Source organism: Petromyzon marinus, chromosome 7, assembly GCF_048934315.1.
Source record: "Petromyzon marinus isolate PM22_M1 ecotype Great Lakes invasive population chromosome 7, UKy_Petmar_22M1.pri1.0, whole genome shotgun sequence".
NCBI classification, from domain to species: domain Eukaryota; kingdom Metazoa; phylum Chordata; class Hyperoartia; order Petromyzontiformes; family Petromyzontidae; genus Petromyzon; species Petromyzon marinus.
Window position 1 is genome coordinate 6,782,993 of NC_133673.1, and position 21,519 is coordinate 6,804,511.

The 21,519-nt window shown below is 43.0% G+C and overlaps 1 protein-coding gene across 1 annotated transcript; it reads right to left on the reverse strand.

Annotated features, from left to right (window-relative positions):
- Positions 1–1,056: 1,056 nt before the first annotated feature.
- Positions 1,057–21,056, reverse strand: LOC116939885 (protein lin-7 homolog C). The gene is made up of 6 exons (XM_032948866.2): positions 20,916–21,056; positions 16,595–16,713; positions 14,189–14,260; positions 11,866–12,075; positions 8,179–8,349; positions 1,057–7,738 (listed from the first exon to the last, which is right to left on the reverse strand). Exons 1-5 carry the CDS (start codon positions 20,953–20,955, stop codon positions 8,179–8,181), a joined length of 612 nt encoding a protein of 203 aa, XP_032804757.1. The 5' UTR covers positions 20,956–21,056; the 3' UTR covers positions 1,057–7,738.
- Positions 21,057–21,519: the final 463 nt, after the last annotated feature.

Consider the following 21,519-nt stretch of genomic DNA (forward strand, 5'->3'; position numbering starts at 1 on the left):
CCAGAAATTTACTATACTACAAAAATCCACCATATAGACTGTTGGGGCAAGTGCTGTTAGCAATCACCTATAAAAGCTGGCAAGGCACAAGCTGGGGTGGGTGGCCAGCACCATGCTTGGCCGCCTTTGTCTCCCCAGTGGTGATGTTTACGCACCGCACCAGGTCATTTGATGTTTAGTCGACCTAGCGGAGGCCCAAGACCAGTTCATATAATCATTACTGGTATTGACCGTGCGCGTGAAGTGAACCCGGGTGACCGGGGTTCGTAGCGTGGCAGGTTAACCACTGCACTACCGCTCCCCACTGCTTTGATCTTACACACCAGCGCCACCTGCAGACTTGAGAGCCGGCTTCCTTCTGCCCGAAAAAAACCCCATTAAATCCTGAGACTGCAGCAGCACGAAAATGACGTAACTATCTGAAGATAGCCACAATATTATCATTAACTCCTGGCTCGGCATCACCCAGGCATAATCGAAGTGGAGGGAAGAGTTGAAGCTGGGGTTAATATGCTATAGCCATGGCTTCCTCCCATGTTTGTATAACTGTAGCCCTACAAGAGGGTGACCGTTATGACAGCGGGGTCTTTTGAGGCTGGACGGTGGTCCCTGGCTAACCCTCATCTGGGGTGACCTCTGGTTAAACTGCAACCCCAGGCTGGGGATCCAATTGTTGTTCTGGAATGTCACTGGGTGAAGATCCTGCTCGGACAGGTCCTCCGCTTCATTACCTAATTAGTCGCTGGAGGTAGGTCCATGGGCAATTGTAAAGTGAAGGTCCTGGGACTTCACAGAGGTGCATCTGGAAGGCCCTCTGCAAAGGTTCTGCGGCAGACAGGCTGTCATCCCCTGCCAACTAATTAACCCTGCTCGTGTTGTGCTGAGGTAGCAATGTCTTCCAGTGGCTTGATTAGAGCATGAAACCCTGCCCTCGGTATAACACAAGTCATGGAACTTGCCAAATCTGTGAACATTTTCATGACATGATTGTGGTGGGGGTTTTAGGAGTCATTCATTTTCAATTCTAAATTCTCTAAATGACAACGGGGAGAAGCATTATGTGCTAAGCATTCGTTTTATTAACGTGAACAATGTTGGTAAATAGGCAATATTCCACGAGGAACTTTACATTTGCTTTCAGCAAACATGTGAATATATGTACACTATATATATTAAAAAAACACAATCTCCTGAGCTGCTATAACGGCTACATTGCAGAAAACTATTACACCACAACCAGAAACATTTTAGGTTTGATATGGTCATTAACAAGTACACATCTTCAGGATAAAATGTTATAAACGAGCTCATGGGACAACAGCAGGAAGATAATCACATGCACAACGTTCAATGAGGAATGTTACAAGGCAACTCCACCAGGTGAGGTGATTAATGAACTTAGGAAATAGGAAATAGAGCAAGGGTTGACAAAAATAATAATAAAATCCCACGAATCATTAAAGATATGACCGCTAACACCATGACATCATATCAAAATGCACATCAAGCAGTAAACACATGATCAAAAGTTACAATCTACATCTCTTAGCAAAGTTCAAATTTTAAGTAGCAAAGCTATAGCATTCGACCACTTTCATGCAAACAAGCTGGTAACTGCATGCCTGCAGAGATTACTAAATGTTACTCCCAAAGCACTTGGACTGGTGGTTTGCCGAAATTACAGAAAATTATAGCAGTTGTCTGGCCAACCATTGTTCTTTGCTCTCCTCCACATTAATTTCCACATCAGCCAGGAGTGTGCACTCGCATGCAGAGCAGCGCTTGATTAATATGCAAACTTACGAAATACTTCTACGTGACTTTACCGAAAGAACCAAGAATATGAATCCCTGCAGTCACGAAAGCTTTAAATCAAAATTTACGAAATACTGTATACTGATAATAGTGAGGCTCTTTCAGTGACCAACGGCTAAGAGCAAGTTAATGATTAAAAAATAGAGCACTCAATTATGCCAATTGTAAACTGTAAAGGGGAAGAAAAAAATATTTTGAAGCTTAATCTTGCGATTTACCAGAAGTCGGCCTTTGTAAAAAATCTATTCAGGAAAACCGTAACACTTTTACTGATAGTGCAAAACCGTGAATGAACTAAGATATGCTCCTAAGCAACTTTCACTCACTATACTGAAGCCAAGCATTTATTTGGTCGTATACTCAAGGTGCTAAACAGGAAACAATGTCAGCAGGCTCATCTTGGCAAGCACTCGGTAAAGCTGCGATGCACTTTTCTCCGTCATAAATCCTCCCCTTTAGAGACTACGCAGAGCAAAGGGAGGGGGGGTGTGAAGAGAAGTGGCCGAAAGGCGATGCGACTCCCCTCGAAGCATGCAGATTCATTCATTGCTGCGTCAAAGCGTGTCAAACTTGTGTGCAAAGCTGCATGTAATTGAATGGCTGTGGCAGGGGAAATGGAAAGGCTTGCGATGCCACAATGCATCGATCTACTGATATGACCTCAAACTGGAATGTGCACCCCCTGCTGCTAAAACAGAAGGGAAGCTTTACTGGATGTGAGATGAACTAGCCTACTTTAATATTAAAAAGTAATTCAATAATCATCCGTTAGATCTTTTTCTCAACCTTATTCCTTCTGTGCATTATGTACATGTTCTTTTTTGCAAGCCAGAAAATTACAATGTTACTTTTATCACCAAAGACACCTTTGAGAGATACTCTTTGGTTCCATTGGGTAAAGTCACGTAGGTGAAAATAAAATAACAAAAAAATCACGACGTTTCGGCCACAACACAAGCGGCCTTCATCAGGTGAAGGGACGAGACTGTCTAGAGGACAGCGCTGGAGTGAGAGAAGCCACGCTTAGATCACGACCTTTAAGCTGTGTGCGAAGATATCACCAGTGATAGTCAATATTTTCATGGAGAAATTTGAATCAGACGCCATCCAGACTTCCACCCTCAGACCTTCCCTGTGGAAGAGATATGTGGATGACACTTTCGTCATTTGGCCACATGGCCTCCCTGCTCTGAACCTTTTCCTGCACCACTTCAATTCCAGACATCCCGCCATCAAATTCACCATGGAAGTGGAGAAAGATGGCAAGCTACCATTCTTAGATGTTCTGTTTGAGAGGAGACCTGATGGCTCATTGGGGCATTCTGTCTACAGGAAACCCACCCACACAGATTCCTACTTGAAACCTGATTCCCACCACCACCCAGCCCAAAAGAATTCTCTCATCAAAACTTTATACCATAGGGCTCATTGCATTTCGGACCAACACCACCTGACCAGTGAATTAAAACATGTACACCTGGCCCTCAAAAGGAATGGTTACTCTGACCGTACCATCCGCCAAGCTGTTTCTCCCTCCATACAGAAACAACCACTTGATACTCCGGTCAAAACCATCACACTTCCATATATAGCAGGCGTTACTAAAAGATTTCCAAAATTCTAAACAAACACAAGATCCAGGTCCGGTTCAATACAGTACACAAAATTCGTGATCTGATCCCATCCGTGAAGGATGTCATTCCTGATTTACAGTACCCCGGGGTTTACAAATTGAGTTGTACCTGCAGTGATTGCTACATCGGTGAGACAAAGCGACATGTCTCTGACCGAATTCGCGAGCACAAATCAGATTTGAAACACGGCAAAACGAATTCTTCTGCCGTGGCTGATCACTGTTACAACGCTGTGGGGGATCACGATATAATTTTCTCCGATACCAAGGTTCTTTGCAAACCCACGGGCTTTTATCAGATTTGTTCATGAAGCAATTCAGATCTACAAACACAGACACAATTTCAACCGAGAGGATGGTTTCAATTTAAGCAACCATTGGAAAGATGTTCTAAATCAAACTAAACATTAAACTAATTTCAGTGGTACAGTATATTTTTTCAAGTAGTGGTACCCCAAACTTTTGCAGCTCTTATAAATTCCCTTTTCACACCATCAATAGGTAAACTCCCCCTCCCCCCTTCCCCCCCGCGCCAAACGGCAAGTCCACCGGCACGTACACCACCTCTTTCCTAAAATCCGCCAATCAAATGCTAATTTTTATGCAAATTTCTTTGTCAGAACACCTTGTTTGCTCGCACACAGTTTAAAGGTCCGCTGTCTGAGCGTGGTTGTGTTTCGCTAAATTCTCCTGTTTGATGAGTACTAGGTGCCTCGGTGAATGTATATGCTCTGACTTTAACATAGCTATTTCTGTGACCAGTTACAAGCTAATCACTCAGCTATTTCAATGCTAAATTCTATGCTAATTCCTTTGTCAAGGGGTACCTCTGCGGATGTGTATACTTTAACTTAGCTATTTCAATGAGCCATTTCAATGCTAAATTATATGCTAATTCCTTTGTCAAGGCGCATGGTCTTTTTCTTCTCACACAGCTTAAAGGTCGTGATCTAAGCGTGGCTTCTTCCACTCCAGCGCTGTCCTCCAGACAGTCTCGTCCCTTCACCTGATGAAGGCCGCTTGTGTTGTGGCCGAAACGTCGTGATTTTTTGTTATTTTATTTTCACCTACGTGACTTTACCCAATAGAACCAAAGAGTATGAATTCCGTAAACTTGATCCTTGATTTAAGGTCAAATTCAGGATGGGGGGTCCCATAAGCCTCCGGCTCTCGCATAAACTGCGTTGCGACGTCATTTTATATCCGAAGGCGAACGATACGGCCATCGATTCCTCTCGACGAACTCTACACGATACGCTAATCAAAGTTTCAAAGTCGTACTCTTTGGTTCTATTGGGTAAAGTTGGGTAAAGTCCTCCAGACTGTCCTCCAGACAGTCTCGTCCCTTCACCTGATGAAGGCCGCTTGTGTTGTGGCCGAAACGTCGTGATTTTTTTGTTTTTTTATTTTCACCTACGTGACTTTACCCAATAGCACCAAAGAGTATGGATCCTAGCAGTCACGAAAGCTTTAAATCTAGAACCTTTGAGAGACATCAATATTAAATCCAATGACTGATATTTCAGTTTCCAACAGGTTAATGTGGATGTTACTGTGTTTTAATGTATAAAGAAAGCACGTAAAAAATAATTATAAATAAAATCTCTTTACCCTATATTACCAATGCATGAAAACCTTTGCAAATGCGAGTACTGGAAACTCAACGCAAACCAATAAAAGAAGAAAATCAATGGTTTGCCTACCTCACTTATAAGACTCTACTAGATGGAACCATTAATGTCCACGAGCCAAAGCAATTACTGCTTTGTTAATAGATGTTAATTCACAGGACCTTATTGTATTCAAGCCAAAAAAAAATCACATAAGTAGTACGTAAGTAATTATGCAAGCTATTAATTGTTAAGATGGTTGTATGCACTAAGGGGTTTGTATTTAATTATTACCTTTTTCATTGCAGGATTGAATTTTCAACATGACGGAGTATGTAACCAGCGAGATGAAACCCCAAGCCATACTCCGTATTAAATTAGTTGCCTTTGCTCACAAGCACGGGTGGAGACAGAATGAAGGTGGCTAGGACGTGCCGCTTAACCATCCACTAACCCATGCACCCCAAGACCAGCTTCCATTCTTGTGGGTTTTTTCCCAATTCACTGTATTTGTGGGGCTACACGGCCTTCTAGTTTTACAGGTGGTTATTTTATAATATTGTCCCATGCCAGTTATGCATCGGCCTATGTCTCAATACTTTAACCAGCTGGTGTGTGAAGATTGGAGGGAAGCGTTAAATTACTGGACTGCGAAGCCTACAAGTCCCACTGCCATGATGCACTCATCTACCTGCAGTTGATCATGGCTTTACGTGGCAGTCCTAAATGCAGTCTTACACTGACTTTATTGTGAGGAAAAGACAATGTTAGGCGTCGTATTAGTGTTCCATATTCACTACCCTTGTGAAAATGTGATTTATGTTTAGAATAATCGAAACGGTCCGAAAGATGTGAATGCAGGTACGCGTAAAGGAACGTAGCCGTGTGTGCACGTGAAATAAGCGGGCGAGTTCACGGGCTTATCACATTAGGATGAAACGGAGTGCATTGTGCAAAACCTTGTGCTTAAGGTATCACATCACCTCTCTGATATTGGCCCATAGCGTACGGCAAATGTTATTCACTGTAAAAATAGGACATGACAAAATATAACCCATCTATCTAATTCTATATTTGTAAGTCTGCCAAGGTTTGGTTGGCCTTTTAGATGTTTTAATAAAACTTACTCTACACACACACAGACACTTACACAATTGATAAGGTAATATATATTATATACAAGTGGTTTTAAGGGATTATTTAAAGGTGCAGTCGGTGACTTGAGATTAAAATTAACTTACAAAGGCTGGCTATTAAATAGACTGGAAGTTTACACCAAACACCCTGAACAATGTCGGCATGATGTTGTGTGACTGGTTCAAAATCAAAAACATGCTTCAGATAAGGATGAAGCCTGTCAAGCAGGTTCAAGTGCAAGTCAAAAATAGCCAGTGGTTTTTTTTACGTTTAAAATTAATTTAGATCATACAGAATTTTGTTTTATCTTTTTTACTGGGATTTGGAGAAGCTCAGCAGCTAAATACAGGGTGCTTCAAAACAAATGTTTTAACACTTCGGAGAATTTGCAACAATACCACGAGAAATGTGCCGCCGCCCTCCGGGCTCTGGAGACCGCCTGGAGAAGATGCCAGGCCACGTGTTAACAATGATGGCGAACAAGTGGAGACTCTTTGACTTTTTGAAGCTCTTAACATTACATTTGTTATCATGTTATAGTGTATTATATGTTCTTTTTTCCATTAAAGACGAGTCCCATATAAGTGTAAAAAAATGTAATCACCCTGTATATTGAGATGAATAGCGAAGTACAAACAAAACGTTATGAATACGTTTTAACTTGACGGTGAATTTCGCCCCCCCCCCGAGACATCCGTGACAGGACAAATTTCGCCTTCAATACCAGATTCTGTTCCTGGCAATGTCAGACTGCACCTTCAAATGTGTGCTTTTGCAGGGGTAAGATTACAATAAAGAACTAATCATCTCTATGTATATTAAAATTATACATTTTTGGGGGGCAGCTGTTTATGGATAAACATTGGAATAGTTTTGAGTCATTCACTCAGTCTGTTCCAGCCTCTGACTCTTCTATTAAGTTTCATTTATATATTAATATAAAATTTAGGCAAGGAGGCTGTTTTGCATCACATTAGGAGTTTGTTCATTTCTTATAGACTCTACATTAAAAAATAAAGGTTTAATATACTCAGCGTTTGCATTAGATGGAATAGTCCCTGGTGTATAATACAGTTAGAGGGGTTCTGTCATTGCTTTTAAAAATGCAATGGATAAAACAAGAGGGGGTAGAGGTGAAAATACAATTGCCCTATACACACCAATTCTGAATACACTGGATGCCTTAAATGCCTTGGACATTGTGATGCAGATGGTCAGCAACATTATCGGGGGAAACTTTTGCACCCAATCTATTAGAAACAAATATTTAAACCTGCAACCCAGCAGGGGCAGATTATTGCATCTTCGCAAAAAAGCCATACAGCAGTCGATTATTTTCAGTCAACTGTCGGCAGTACTCATTTAATACCTTATTCACTTGATGATACCTTATTACTTTCACATTTTCTTATCCAATGAATGAATGTGAATAAGCATGAATGGGGGAAAACAACACCTGCTTCAAGGCTGCTGCTGCTGCAAATGTTGCGGTGCTGTACTTGTCTCCCATTAGCTGACCGTTTGCATCACAGTGTTCCAAGGCCTATGGGCAGCAATGGGGAGAGCAGTGGGACGTGGGGGGGGGGGGGGAGATTAACCACTTTCCCGTTCCGATGATGTACGTGCACATCATCAAATTTTCTTCCGATTCCTTTTCAATGACGTAGGTGTACATCATCAAAACGAAACCGGAAGAAGAAACTAAAACAAAATAACTTTTGTCGGCACCAAGGCTCCCACAAGGTCATGCAGAAGGGCATGTGGCACAGTTTGGCGCGAGCTATCATACAGGTCGTGTCGCTACAGCTCTCTGCGGTGAGCATAATGTGATTAAAATCAACGACTCTCCAAAAATTTTTTAATGCCAAGCCGCTTGCGCGTTTCAAGATTTGGAGGTGAATGGGACACCAAAACCTTGAAACTTGCAGACGTCTTGGAAACGGGAAAGAGGTTAACCACGTGGGGGAGGGGTACAAGCCACACCTAAGAGAAGCTGTTATTGTGCGTCTGCCGGCGCCGTGCCGTGCGCAGCTTCTCGAAGCGAGCCTCCATCTCCTCGAGCACCTTGGGCGTGTAGCGCACGACCAGCTTCACCGTCCCCTGCGCCTGCTTTAGCAGCTCCACAGCCTTCTCGTGGTGCTCGCCCTCCACACTCTGAACAAGCGCAGACAGATTCCCCCATGCAGCCTTACACTCGGCAGGAGCATGACGCTGCGTGTGTGTATGAATGTTTAACTTATTTCGCGCCGTATGTAACCAACCGTGCTAATGGGGAGGTGCGGGGGAAGAAAAACAGATTAAACACAAAAAGCAATTCTAAAGAAATGAGTTTGTAAATCTAGATTTTAAAATGCATAGCTCCATCTCCACCGTGGCTTCCTAATATCAGAATAAAGAGCGTTCCAGGCAGCTGCAGAGGCGCATGTGCTGTTAGCAATCACCTACTAATACCAGCCTTAGCAAGGCACACGAGGGGGTGGTGCAATCGGCGCCCTGCTTGCAGAGATGAGAAGCCTGTGACAGATTCAGACAGCACTTGCCACTAATGGCCATTGATGAAAATAAAACGCTGGCTGCTGTATGCTAACCGCTGCGTTACACGTAAACATTTGTGAACACTCAAAGAGCAATGTACTGTCGATTAACAATCAGGTGCGCGCACATGAACGTTACTGAATTGTAACACAAATATATACATACATGGAAACACTCAAAATACAGAGGACACCACTGTTTAACATTATAGACGGTGCATACAAATGCAATGAGTGAGAACCCAATAAAGTAAAGCATGGCCACAATGGGGTCACATACAGTGAGGGAAAAAAGTATTTGATCCCCTGCTGGTTTTGTACATTTACCCACTGACAAAGAAATGATCGGTCTATAATTTTAATGGTAGGTTTATTTGAACAGTGAGAGACAGAATAACAACAAAATCCAGAAAAACGCATGTCAAAAAATGTTATAAATTGATTTGCATTTTAATGAGGGAAATAAGTATTTGACCCCCTCTCAATCAGAAAGATGTCTGGCTCCCAGGTGTCTTTTATACAGGTAACGAGCTGAGATTAGGAGCACACTCTTAAAGGGAGTGCTCCTAATCTCAGTTGGTTACCTGTATAAAAGACACCTGTCCACGGAAGCAATCAATCAATCATATTCCAAACTCTCCACCATGGCCAAGACTAAAGAGCTCTCCAAAGATGTCAGCGACAAGATTGTATACCTACACAAGGCTTGAATGGGCTACAAGACCATTGCCAAGCAGCTTGGTGAGAAGGTGACAACAGTTGGTGCGATTATTCGCAAATGGAATAAACACAAAAGATCTGTCAATCTCCCTCAGCCTGGGGCTCCATGCAAGATCTCACCTCGTGAAGTTGCAATGATCATGAGAACAGTGAGGAATCAGCCCAGAACTACATGGGACGATCTTGTCAAGATCTCAAGGCAGCTGGGACCATAGTCACCAAGAAAACAATTGGTAACACACTACGCTGTGAAGGACTGAAATCCTGCAGCGCCCTGCTCAAGAAAGCACATATACATGCCCGTCTGAAGTTGGCCAATGAACAACTGAATGATTCAGAGGACAACTGGGTGAAAGTCTTGTGGTCAGATGAGACCAAAATGGAGCTCTTTGGCATCAACTCAACTCGCCGTGTTTGGAGGAGGAGGAATGCTGCCTATGACCCCAAGAACACCATCCCCACCGTCAAACATGGAGGAGGAAACATTATGCTTTGGGGGTGTTTTTCTAAGGGGACAGGACAACTTCACTGCATCAAAGGGACGATGGACGGGGCCATTTACCGTCAAATCTTGGGTGAGAACCTCCTTCCCTCAGCCAGGGCATTGAAAATGGGTCGTGGATGGGTATTCCAGCATGACAATGACCCAAAACACACGGCCAAGGCAACAAAGGAGTGGCTCAAGAAGAAGCACATTAAGGTCCTGGAGTGGCCTAGCCAGTCTCCAGACCTTAATCCATTAGAGGGAGCTGAAGGTTCGAGTTGCCAAACATCAGCCTCAAAACCTTAATGACTTGGAGAAGATCTGCAAAGAGAGTGGGACAAAATCCCTCCTGAGATGTGTGCAAACCTGGTGGCCAACTACAAGAAACGTCTGACCTCTGTGATTGCCAACAAGGGTTTTGCCACCAAGTACTAAGTCATGTTTTGCAGAGGGGTCAAATACTTATTTCCCTCATTAAAATGCAAATCAATTTATAACATTTTTGACATGCGTTTTTCTGGATTTTTTTGTTGTTATTCTGTCTCTCACTGTTCAAATAAGCCTACCATTAAAATTATAGACTGATCATTTCTTTGTCAGTGGGCAAACGTACAAAAGCAGCAGGGGACCAAATACTTTTTTCCCTCACTGTAGCTTGTGTTATGGTCATACTATACCATGCGATACAATGGATTCACATGCGTGTAAATTGTGGAAAAAGCATTGTCAATGCACCATGTTACATGGTGAGAAAAAAATGTTGGTTTAATATGGCGGTGGTTAAAATATGGTTAAAGAATATTTAACAGTGAACATACAATAAAAAGCAAAGATTCAGAATTAGATTGTACTGCCAGGCCAGATGCAAGCACCCATTATAAAACCACCAAGGCAATCACTGCCGTTATTATATGCTGTGCATAACACGGCTGACCTCATGGGGTCTTTCATAGGTTTAATGTAAAGATCCAACTATAAACCATCTGTGCCTAGAATGTTCTGTCATTCAGTGGTGAGCGTTGCATTGGGAGAGACCGGATTAACGAGGCAATTGTGTGTCTTGTTTATATAAGACGCTTAAGAGATTACTGTACATACAAATATCACTATTGAGCACAGGGGAGAATACTGTAAATAAAAATTTGAAAATGTGTCATTAGTGTCGTCATTTCCATTGGAAGCAATAATTTAAGCAAAAAAACGGAATTCGCCAATGGCACTGCCTTAAAATAAAAACATATATCAAAGGCCCTACTTCAGAGCACACAAATGACAGAGGGGCATTGCCCAAAACATCGCCGATTATATATTTTGTTTGTTCTTATAAGGCAATGTCACTGACGAATGCGAGAATGTGTGCTAATTATGCTTGTGCACCACTGCTATGAAGCACCACCAAATAGTTTCAAGTTAACAAAAACTGACCATTGTTATCCCCACTCTACCCTAAGATCCCTTGTTAAAAAGTTCCCTAAATTACTCTGTCTGCAGCCCTGAGGCATTTGGGAAAGAACGACTGACAAGTGACAGATCAAAAAGTCTCTTTCTGCTCAACTGAGCATTGGAGCTCATGGTGAAAATCCCATTAACGCGTTAACACCGGAGGTAACAGTTACACCGAATGTAAATTGTTCCTTCACGAACCAGCAATGTTTTTTCACCACTGGTGACTTCTCACAAAGCGATACTACTCAAGAGCGGTTGTCGTATTGAGAGGCCTCTTCCATAGTTATGTGGAATTTCTCCCACTGGCTCAGAACCACCAACAAAGCAGCATGCCCCATACTTGTTCAAATTGTGACATGGGTATCCTGATGGAAACTTCATTTCGAGGCCAATTGCATTATACATGTGTCATCATTTCAGCGTAGGTGATATTTTACTGTGACAGTGCCTACTCAAAGTCATGGCAGTGGTGAACGAGCTCCTCACCACGCCGTTGACGGAGAGGAGCTGGTCCCCGCGCTTGAGGCCACCCTGCCGGTCGGCCACGCCGCCGGGGATGATACGGGAGATGTATATGGGTGAGTTTTGCTCTTTTCCACCCATGATGTTGAAGCCCAAGCCCTCGTCGGTCTTGGGCAGTTCCACCACGCGAGGGTGCGCGTGTCCCTCGCTTGCCGCAAATGCCGCCACGGTGGCCTGCACAGCCCCCGCACACACAACAGTTAATCTGCTCTGCCACTCCAGACTTCCAGAGGGCACATGCGACTGCATGTGTACAGCAAGCGGACCCCCCATGGTTGTCCTTCACCTGGCTCCTCCGATTAGCACGGTTGGCTACGTACGGTGCGAAAGGACGTTCAACATACATGTTGCAATTCCAATGCCTCTAAACCACATTATAAAGAATTGGGCATTGAGGGGTCATATTCTGGTTTGCCAGAAGGCAATACAGCAAAAAAACACACTCCACCTGTTCTGTCTGTATGGGATAGTGTTTCCCCCTCGCATGCATGGATTTTGTTTATGGGTGCCCTGGTTATTTCCCCATATATAAACTGACATTAATTGGCTGATAACACTTTCATATATAGAGAACCGCAGAGCTTGGGTAATTATTGACGAAGACTCATCACGTGGTTCCTCCTCGTGCCTCTGAGTCATTCTCTCGCTATGACAGCGAGCGAAAACTGTGCGTCGCATAAGTTTAAATTATGATAAATTACACATATAGTTGGAATTAATGGCAAGAAGGCGAAGTCTGAGAATTTTTGGGGCCACTCAATAGGCAGTGTCTTTCTGATAAAATCAGTAATGGCCTAGTGGTCATCTCCATTTGCAGCCTGAGCCAGTGATATGAATTCTACATTTTCCATGATGGGAGCCAGGATCTCCACAGCATGACCACCGTTGACCAACCACGTCGTTACATTTATCAACCCCAGGTGTAATAGGCCGAGTTGGACAACCCTCAACCACTTGAGGACAGGGCCATGGAAGATACAGACGCTTGCTCCACAAGTGGAACGTGAGGAGCAGCCCAAATTGTGACTGTGGCCACCACTCAAGTCAGACGATTGCCCTACATACTGAACTCTTTGGCCTGAGAGAGATCCATTGTGGTATCGCGACCACTCGCTCCACCTCACCTGAAGCCGTTGAATGAATCGCTAACCTCGACATTAAACTACAACTGCTTTCCCAGCCATGCGAAGATAACGAACCGAGATTTTAACGTACAACCTTCCAATTGCCTACCGCTGTAACCTCATTCAAGCTTCAAGCAGTGGGTGCCATGATTATGTAATAAGATTATTGTCCACTCAGTGTAGGATTTTGAAATAAGCACTCAATGAACCCAGCGAGCTACAAGAGGGAGTGGTGTGGCCAACATTATATGGGACTGCCTATGTAGCCACAGGTTTGATGGACAGCGGTGAAGGGTTAGTGGTAGGATCCTCTGTTGAAATACCACCCCTTTGGTGCAGACGCACATTGACAGTCGAGGCACAATGATGTCCGTTCCGAGTGCAAGCAGTGTCATTTTTCTCCGGCATTGCAGTGCCACGAGAACTTGATGATGTAAGCAAGTGCACGATAGAGCAAGAGCCATTATAAAAAGCAGAAACTGCCAAAATCTTCAACAAAACTAATTTTACATGCACCAATTATTTATGGACGAATTCATTTTCATGGTTTTTTTTCCCTCCGAATAAACAAACATGCTTTCATGAAGCCCATTTTAATGAGGGTTCTACTGCATTGAAATATGAGTGAAGGGATACGATGTATAATGGTATGCAGCATAAAAATAATAAAAATTCCATGACTGCACTCATTATATCCTTGCCCATGGAAGAACAAAGATATGAAGAAAAACCTCTTCATATTTACATAACGCATCAACCGAGTGTGTATTTCTCCTTACCGCTAAGTATATTTGCCATCTGTAATGATCTTTTTCAATACATATTGAATGACATTTATACAGAACTACAATAGACCAGAGTAAAAAAACCTAAATATTTAAATATTAATATCAGTATCTTTACTTTAAAATTGTATGCATTAAAATGTGCAAATCGTAAATTCACTAAGATGTATATTGAAACATTTATATGAATGTGTTACAAATCACACACGCAACCATATTTATGTGCATGGAATTAGTTACGATCTTAAAGAGCTGGAAACAGTAGCATCCAATCCATTAGTCTTAGTGGGGACATTAATCTTCACCTCTACAGCAAGCGACCATTAATGAAGATTGTAGATTTGTTAGGGCCTGTTGGATAATGGGTTTCAGTTTTACCTTCGCAGTGGCACTGGCTCTGACCTCTGCACTGCCACTGATGCCGACTGTCTCGTACACATGTTCATAGACCTGAAAACACACACGCATGCACAACAACAAACTCGCGCTTGCTACGCATTGGGGAAAGAGGCAGGGCAATCATTGCAAGTTGGCACGTCGCTATCAAAGAGTCAGAAGATATGGAAAGGCCATTGCCATCATCTCTGTTTAGGAAAGATCACTACTTTTCTGATTTGTCTAGTTTGAGGGCTCAAATAAGCCGGGAGTCTTAGTGATGATCAATATAGCAAGCAACGTCATTCAGTATAATGAACAGCATCAATGCAATTACACTAATTGCTAAAACACAGCTCGTGGTGAGGTAATCAATATCCGGAGTTACTCAATTCTAACTGTACTGGTGTGTGTACCAACACTATTTAGATGTCCAAATTACAATCCAATATTAATGAGCCGTGTATAGGACACTTCGATATCCACCTAAATGATGTGTGGTATGAGGGAAGACTTGCATTATATTCAGTATATAATTATCATTGTTTTGAAATGAATGAACTCCAATTGACTGCAGTAAGATGCACATGAATTGCATGGTCAGCTACACAACACATTATGCCATTGGCAGTCAGAAACACAAAATGAGGATTTGTCTTTCACAAACACAGGCACTGCTGACACTTGCTTAGCATTTGCCTTTACACGCTATATTATTTAATCCAAAAAAGCTACACATTTTACACTCCAACCTAGTTTTGTTTTTAAAATTCCAACAGGAATGATAACAAAGCTACAAGGGTATGAACTACAACATGGCTGCAAGTTTACTGAACAGGCCCCCATTGTTTGTCAAGCGTGCTGCAGTTGTAAATGTGAACCCTCAGAGATAAGACAGAGGCCAATATAAAGCAAGCAGTTGGCCAGTCGTGCTAATGGGGGACACAGGCTCCACATTCAGCTAGCCTCCCATGGGTGCAGGTAAAACACCAGCTCATTTTGTCACTTACTTTGTAAACATTACTGGTAACATATAGCCTGCATATTCGCCAATAAATTCATTGTTATATTCAAAACAAGCACAAATTGACCTTAAAAAGCAGAGAGGCGTGGGTGAATAAATTAAAGAAAAGTCTTCAAATTCAGATAGAAGGTCCACACCAACGCCAATGTGCGCAGTGAACGAGGGATTGAATTCCAGGTGACTAAAAGCTGTGACAGCAGCGACCTTTGCCTCATCAATAGTTCGAGAGATGTTGGGGTTCGGACAAGGAGGCCACTTTTCGCAGATCAGAGGCTGTGAGATGGAACGTACGATGAGACGACAAACACTTACTAGACCAGTTGACCCAATATGTGCTATGGACAGCGACGTTGTACAAGATGTGTTGTTGAACTGGAAGCCAGTGAAGAACATTTAGAACGTCTGTGGAACGTATAAACTCATGGGTTGTGTCTAGTGCCGAGCACTGTGTGGGCGAGGAAATTTTGGATGAACTGCTGACGCTTGTGGACATGCTGGAGAAAACAGCGTTGCAATAGAGTCCATTCTGGATCTGACGATAGATCAGGTTATGGTGTTTGACAGCTCGGTATTCAGGAGAGAACGAATATGATGAAGTCCAACATGGTGGTAATTTCCATTGTCTGCTACTGCTGAGAAATAAAACTATAGATTGTGATACATAGCTGCAGAGCGGCATGCAGTTCAAAGCGTAATTTTAATGAGTACGTAGCTGCTTTGTGTTTACTCCCTTCTATTTTAGACCATGTGGAGTCATGTAGTGGTGGTATCTTAGACTGCCAAAAGTATGTGGGGAAGTGCATTATTATAGCATTCACAGAAATAATCCTGCAAATAACAAAATGCACATTTACGACAAACCGCAGTCTATTCTTAATCAATAAAAGAGATTACAAAGTTAATGACACGTTATGTAAAAAAAAACATTTCAGACAAGGTCAAGAACATAAGCCTATTAAGTTAAGTCATTTTTGTTTAGTCACTGCATGGCAAAAATCCAATGTTACCAACTGCCTCATTATAATTTTAGGAATGTCAGCTGTGATGCTTGTAAGCTTCGAAGATGAGAACATGTTAATCCATTGTTGAATATCTGAATCAATTTTAAGTGTTGAATTTTAAGGTATAAAAACTGGAATCTACATCCCTCGATAACCTTGCAACATTACATCTACCAAATTAAGCATGAGCCCAAATATTAAGTATACACCTGAACACCACAGTGTATTCAAATGATAGGTCTGCGCGCACACTACGGCACACCTCAAGCAATACGCTTATCATCTATTTTTCGGCTTATCTGCCCCCAGGGAATTAAAACGTGAAAAATTTGTAACAAGGAATGATCCTTTGCATGATGACGCAGGCAAGTCTGCAATGCTCACCTCTCGTATGGCAGTACAAAACTCGCTCTGCAGAACCCTTTGAAGTGCCTGCAGCTTCTCTGAAGGCACCTCGCCACTCCGCTGTAACTTTTCCAAAAGCTCTATTGCTCGCGCAATGTCTGTAGGGAAAAAATATTATTATCATTATTACAAGCATGCACAGGCAGAGACACCACGGAAAATCGGTGATGAAAATCAATGTCCTTCCTTGGAAGATGCACAATGCAGTGGGGTTCAATAACAAGGTGTAAGGAAATCATAAAATATTGCAGTTATGGAACAGATCCTTGCTCCAATGCAGTAAAAGATAAAGGATTGTTACGCAGTCTGCAAAGTGTCCAGCGCAAGTCCATTTCTCAAAAATGACAAACATTGATGTGAAGTCTATGTGATATGAAGCTCAAGAAATACTGAAAAGGAAATCACAAAGTTGCAAGTTTTTGAACTGCTTGTAAAAAAAATTGCACATTTTCAATTTCATTCAATTTGCGTCAAAGTTCGGAATGGACATTTGTCGGAATTACTCAGGGTCGACATTGAGGGAGCACCAACTACACTACACTGCACAAACTGAACAATAATTTGGCACAATCATATATAATTCCTTAGCAGGGCCTTACAAAGCCACAATTCACCAACACCCATGCCAAGTCCAAGCCTTTGCAGCACACGCAGCAAATGAGCTTTGTGCCTCAAGCCCGCAAGTGTTTACATAGATAAAAAAAAGTTTAGACATGCACGTTGCTTAAATAAAACCAATACAAGAGAAATAATACGTAAGCATTTTTTTCTAGATTATAGCATTAGAGACAACCAATCGACTTTGTATAATTTAAAGGAATGGTCTACAATCCCAGAAAATCATTTATTGGCTTTGGTTGCTGAAGCATCCTTTTCCAGCACTCAATTCATCTGATGGAAGGGTGCAGACGGCTTCAGTAATTGCAGGCTCAGCGCTCACACACACTTAATCACCGAATTCTGTTTTATAGGCCCCATTAAAATCCAATTGTAAGAAAAGCTCACAAATCAAAACTCACATTATTTGCATAATTCAAAAGCACAATCAGCGCCATTAACACCATCACGACCATGTTCTTAAAATATCATTCATCATAACCATCAGCATAATTTTTTTTACACGACGACCATCAATATAAAAAAACGTATTCAGCATATCCATGCTCCAATGAGAACTGGCTAGGGTTCACATCTGTGGTCCTGAACTAGTGTTGGAAACTGATACGCTAATGGTGGGGACTTGTCTCCCATTCTTATTCACACAGGCCTTTTGGAACAAAAGCTAATACAGTACTGACATCCTATCATGTGGTGCTCATTGTATTGACCCCAGAGGGACAAATAGGTGAGTCGACTCCAGTCCTGGGCTTAAAACTCACAATTTCATGATTGTGAGGTCGAGTACTCAAATGAAAACATTACCAAGCCACATAAACTGATATACAGTACTCTTTGGTTCTTTCGGTAAAGTCACGTAGAAAGAAAATAAATTAAATAATAGAATGAACCAAAGAGTAATTCCTGCAGCAACGAACGCTTCAAATCAAGTTTTAATCAAGATTTACAGTACTCAATGAAAGTTAAATGTATTACAGGATCAGTGGTCTTGCTTATGGTAACAAAATGAGAAGGGTCTAAAAACACAAACATAAAGACACCAAGAAAGCACAAAGCTAAAAACACACAGATCAGCGCAAGTGGTACACTTCTGAGGAAAATCTAATTATAAGAAAATTACAGATTCATCTGTCGGAAACTGCAGACCCTGAATTAAAATGAGATACATGCGTAATCATATTACTCGCGTGGATAATTCCATGCACCCTCCAATGCAGTATTTGACAGATTGCCTTAACCAACGAATATAAAAGTGTTTACGGGCTTTCACTTAAGCTTTGCCATCTTAAAAGCATAGTCACTTAAAAGCAGGCATTCTCCTCCTCTATCAAGGTATGGTCACGTTAAATAATTAACAGCTTCGACGTGTTACCCAACGAGATTAAGAGAGAGAAAAGCCAGCCCAGTAACTTTGACTCAAGGGCATCGCCTTTTAAAAGTTGTCCAACATCTTAAAGAATTCAAAGCATCCAGAACCCTACAGAAACTGAACTACTACACAACAAAAACTAACTTTTTTTTAATTTTACCTGGTAAGGCACACTGAGCAAAAAAACCCCCCTATTTTTTCAGAAGCGACCTGGACACAAATGAAAGCTCAACGAAGTGGCTTAACATGTGGAAATGTATAGCAGTATCCATATACTCTCTAAAGGCATGTTAATTTTAAATGTGGAGGAAAAACCGGAGGACCCGGAGAACAATCCACGCGACCATGGGAGAACATTCAAACTCCAAATATATAGCAGGCGTCAGGTTCGGGATCGAACCCACGGCCTCCGGCAAGGATAAGCGAGGGGGTGAAACCTGGGCGCTCTAAATTTGAAGAACGTGACTCATTACAATAATACACCAAGTAAAACAAATATATAGATGGTACAAATACAGGTGAGCACGGTTGGCTACGAACGGAGCGAAACAAGTTTAACGTAATGTACCGATCAGTGTTTTCAAATACTGTTCACAATACTTTTTATATTATAAACTCACGTCATGGTAAGTTGTTACAGTATATGCCTTACAAGACAGACAATTGTAAGTGTATCTTTTAAGAGTATTCATGTACACCATATGGTATACACACTGTAATGAGAATATATGCACGTAGTGTGTTTTACAGTTTAAAAACTGCAGAAATGTGGGGGTGGTGGCAATCATTTCTGATAGCTCTGAGCCAATGATGGAAAGACCACATTTATACGATAGGAGTTTCGTGAATTTATACTACAACCATATGGATATATATGTATCCACTTGGTTCAATTATATCAGTGTCTTGTCCATTACACGAAGACATGATGACCATGTGGGAACTTTCACAGTGAGCGTTGCACCACCCCGTGTGTCAGAGAACAACCCTGGAGGATGATGGCATCAGAATTCCTCGGAAAGTTACTTCAAAGGAATGTTTAGCCCACCTGGCGACACACTTTTTTTTTTATAAAACCACAAAAAGGCGTGTGTCGCTTATTAGTAAAACCAAACTACTCATTCGAGGCGTTGGATTAAGCTTAAGAGTTACAAAAAATATATACAATGTTTGAACAAACCACTACACCTGAAAGAGGCCAATTTAAGCACGGATGGCTGAAACCCACATTCGAACTAGAATCTCACCGAGGTGCCTTGCTGTGGGCCAAGAGACACCCATAACCCAGTGAATGAACCCAGGAACTAGGTGTCTGTGACTCTCTATGACATTGGATAAGCACACCTAAAGGCCACCTCTGTCGCCTTCCCTCAACTGCTTTTGGTATTGACCCCGATGGACCCCAAGTGAGGAATTTCCACTCGCATACTCGCAGCAACTCCCTGCAACAATCAACCACGTTCGAGTTATACGCACCCACAATATGAGATAACTCAGCAACAACCATTTAACAGAGGGTTGAGCGGGGGGGCGAGGGGACAAGTTCTATTTATAGCGAACGCCTATTAAGACCGGCACGACAAACAAGGCGGCGGACGAGGACACTCGGCCGCCTTTATCTTCCCAGATGTCTATCAGCATCGCAGCCACCGGGCACTCGTTCAAGGCTGAGCCGACTGAGGGGTGGACATTCGAGACAGATTCAGATGAAACTTGTCACCAGGGGTTACAATTGTTTCATTATTTATCCGGGTCGTTAACAGACTGAAGGTGACGGCAGGTGACTGAGAAGACAGCCACGGACGCGGCTAGGGGTATAATACTTGACGCGGTGTGCCGAGTTGTGGGATATATTTTCAGAGTCGCCGGCACGCCGAGGGACGGCAGGTGACTCGTAGCAGAGCCAACAGCGAGAGGTGTAGTATACTCGATGTGGTGTGCCCGCGGTGCGGCTATATCGCCCCCTTGGTCTCGGCTGAGAGTAGAAAGCTCCCCCCCCACCAAACTCACCCCACCGGCTGCTCGCCACTGACGTTAGCCGGGACCGGACATCGAACCTGCGCGGGTATATATATTTTGTTTCCTTAACACCGCAGCGCGGCGACCGCTAACCAACTTAAACACTGCCGGCCACTCAACATCGCAACACAACATCACACACAGAGATGAACGTGGAGAGTCCTCAACACGCCAGAGAGTAACTGCGAGCTGCTGCTACTGCTGCTGCTGTAGTAGTAGCCCCGTGCGGCGGTTTGTGGCTGTGTCGGTGTCGGCGACCCCGCAGGTCTCTCGGCACACGCAGACGGCGCTCACCTCTCTCGAGGCGGAGCGGCTCCATTGGCACCGTCGCCATAATCGCCCTGCGCGTTGCGGGGCTGGGGCGGGAGGGAGGAGAGAGCCTCCTCCTCCCTCCCCGCCCCGCCCCTGCCTTAAAGAGACAGCCTATTGGCCCCCGGCCGCGCCACGTGCCCTCCGCGGCGACCTCCTATTGGCTTCGCTTGGTCGTCTTCACGACACGCCCCCCCCTAACCCTACCGCCCTCTTTCGCCTTCGCACCGCGCTCATTGGCTGAGAGCAGAGTTTGACCTGAACGTTCCAACAGAGCGAAGGCTTTGTGATTGGTCAGCGTTAACTTATAGGCGTGGCACGATATAGAAATGTGTTCCGGAAGGTGCGTTTATACTTAATATTCATAGACTGTATTCTTGGTTCTGTCGGTAAAGTCACGTAGAAGGGAAACAATAAAATAATAAAAATATAAAACAATACAATTATCACGACGTTTCGACTGCAACACAAGCAATCATCGTCAGGTGTGAAAACCACAGCAAGAAAATTTGAAAAAAGTGGCGGGTTATTTTTTAACGTCAGCACCACGGAGAGCGATTTGGCAGTTATTCAGATGGACGAGTCCATC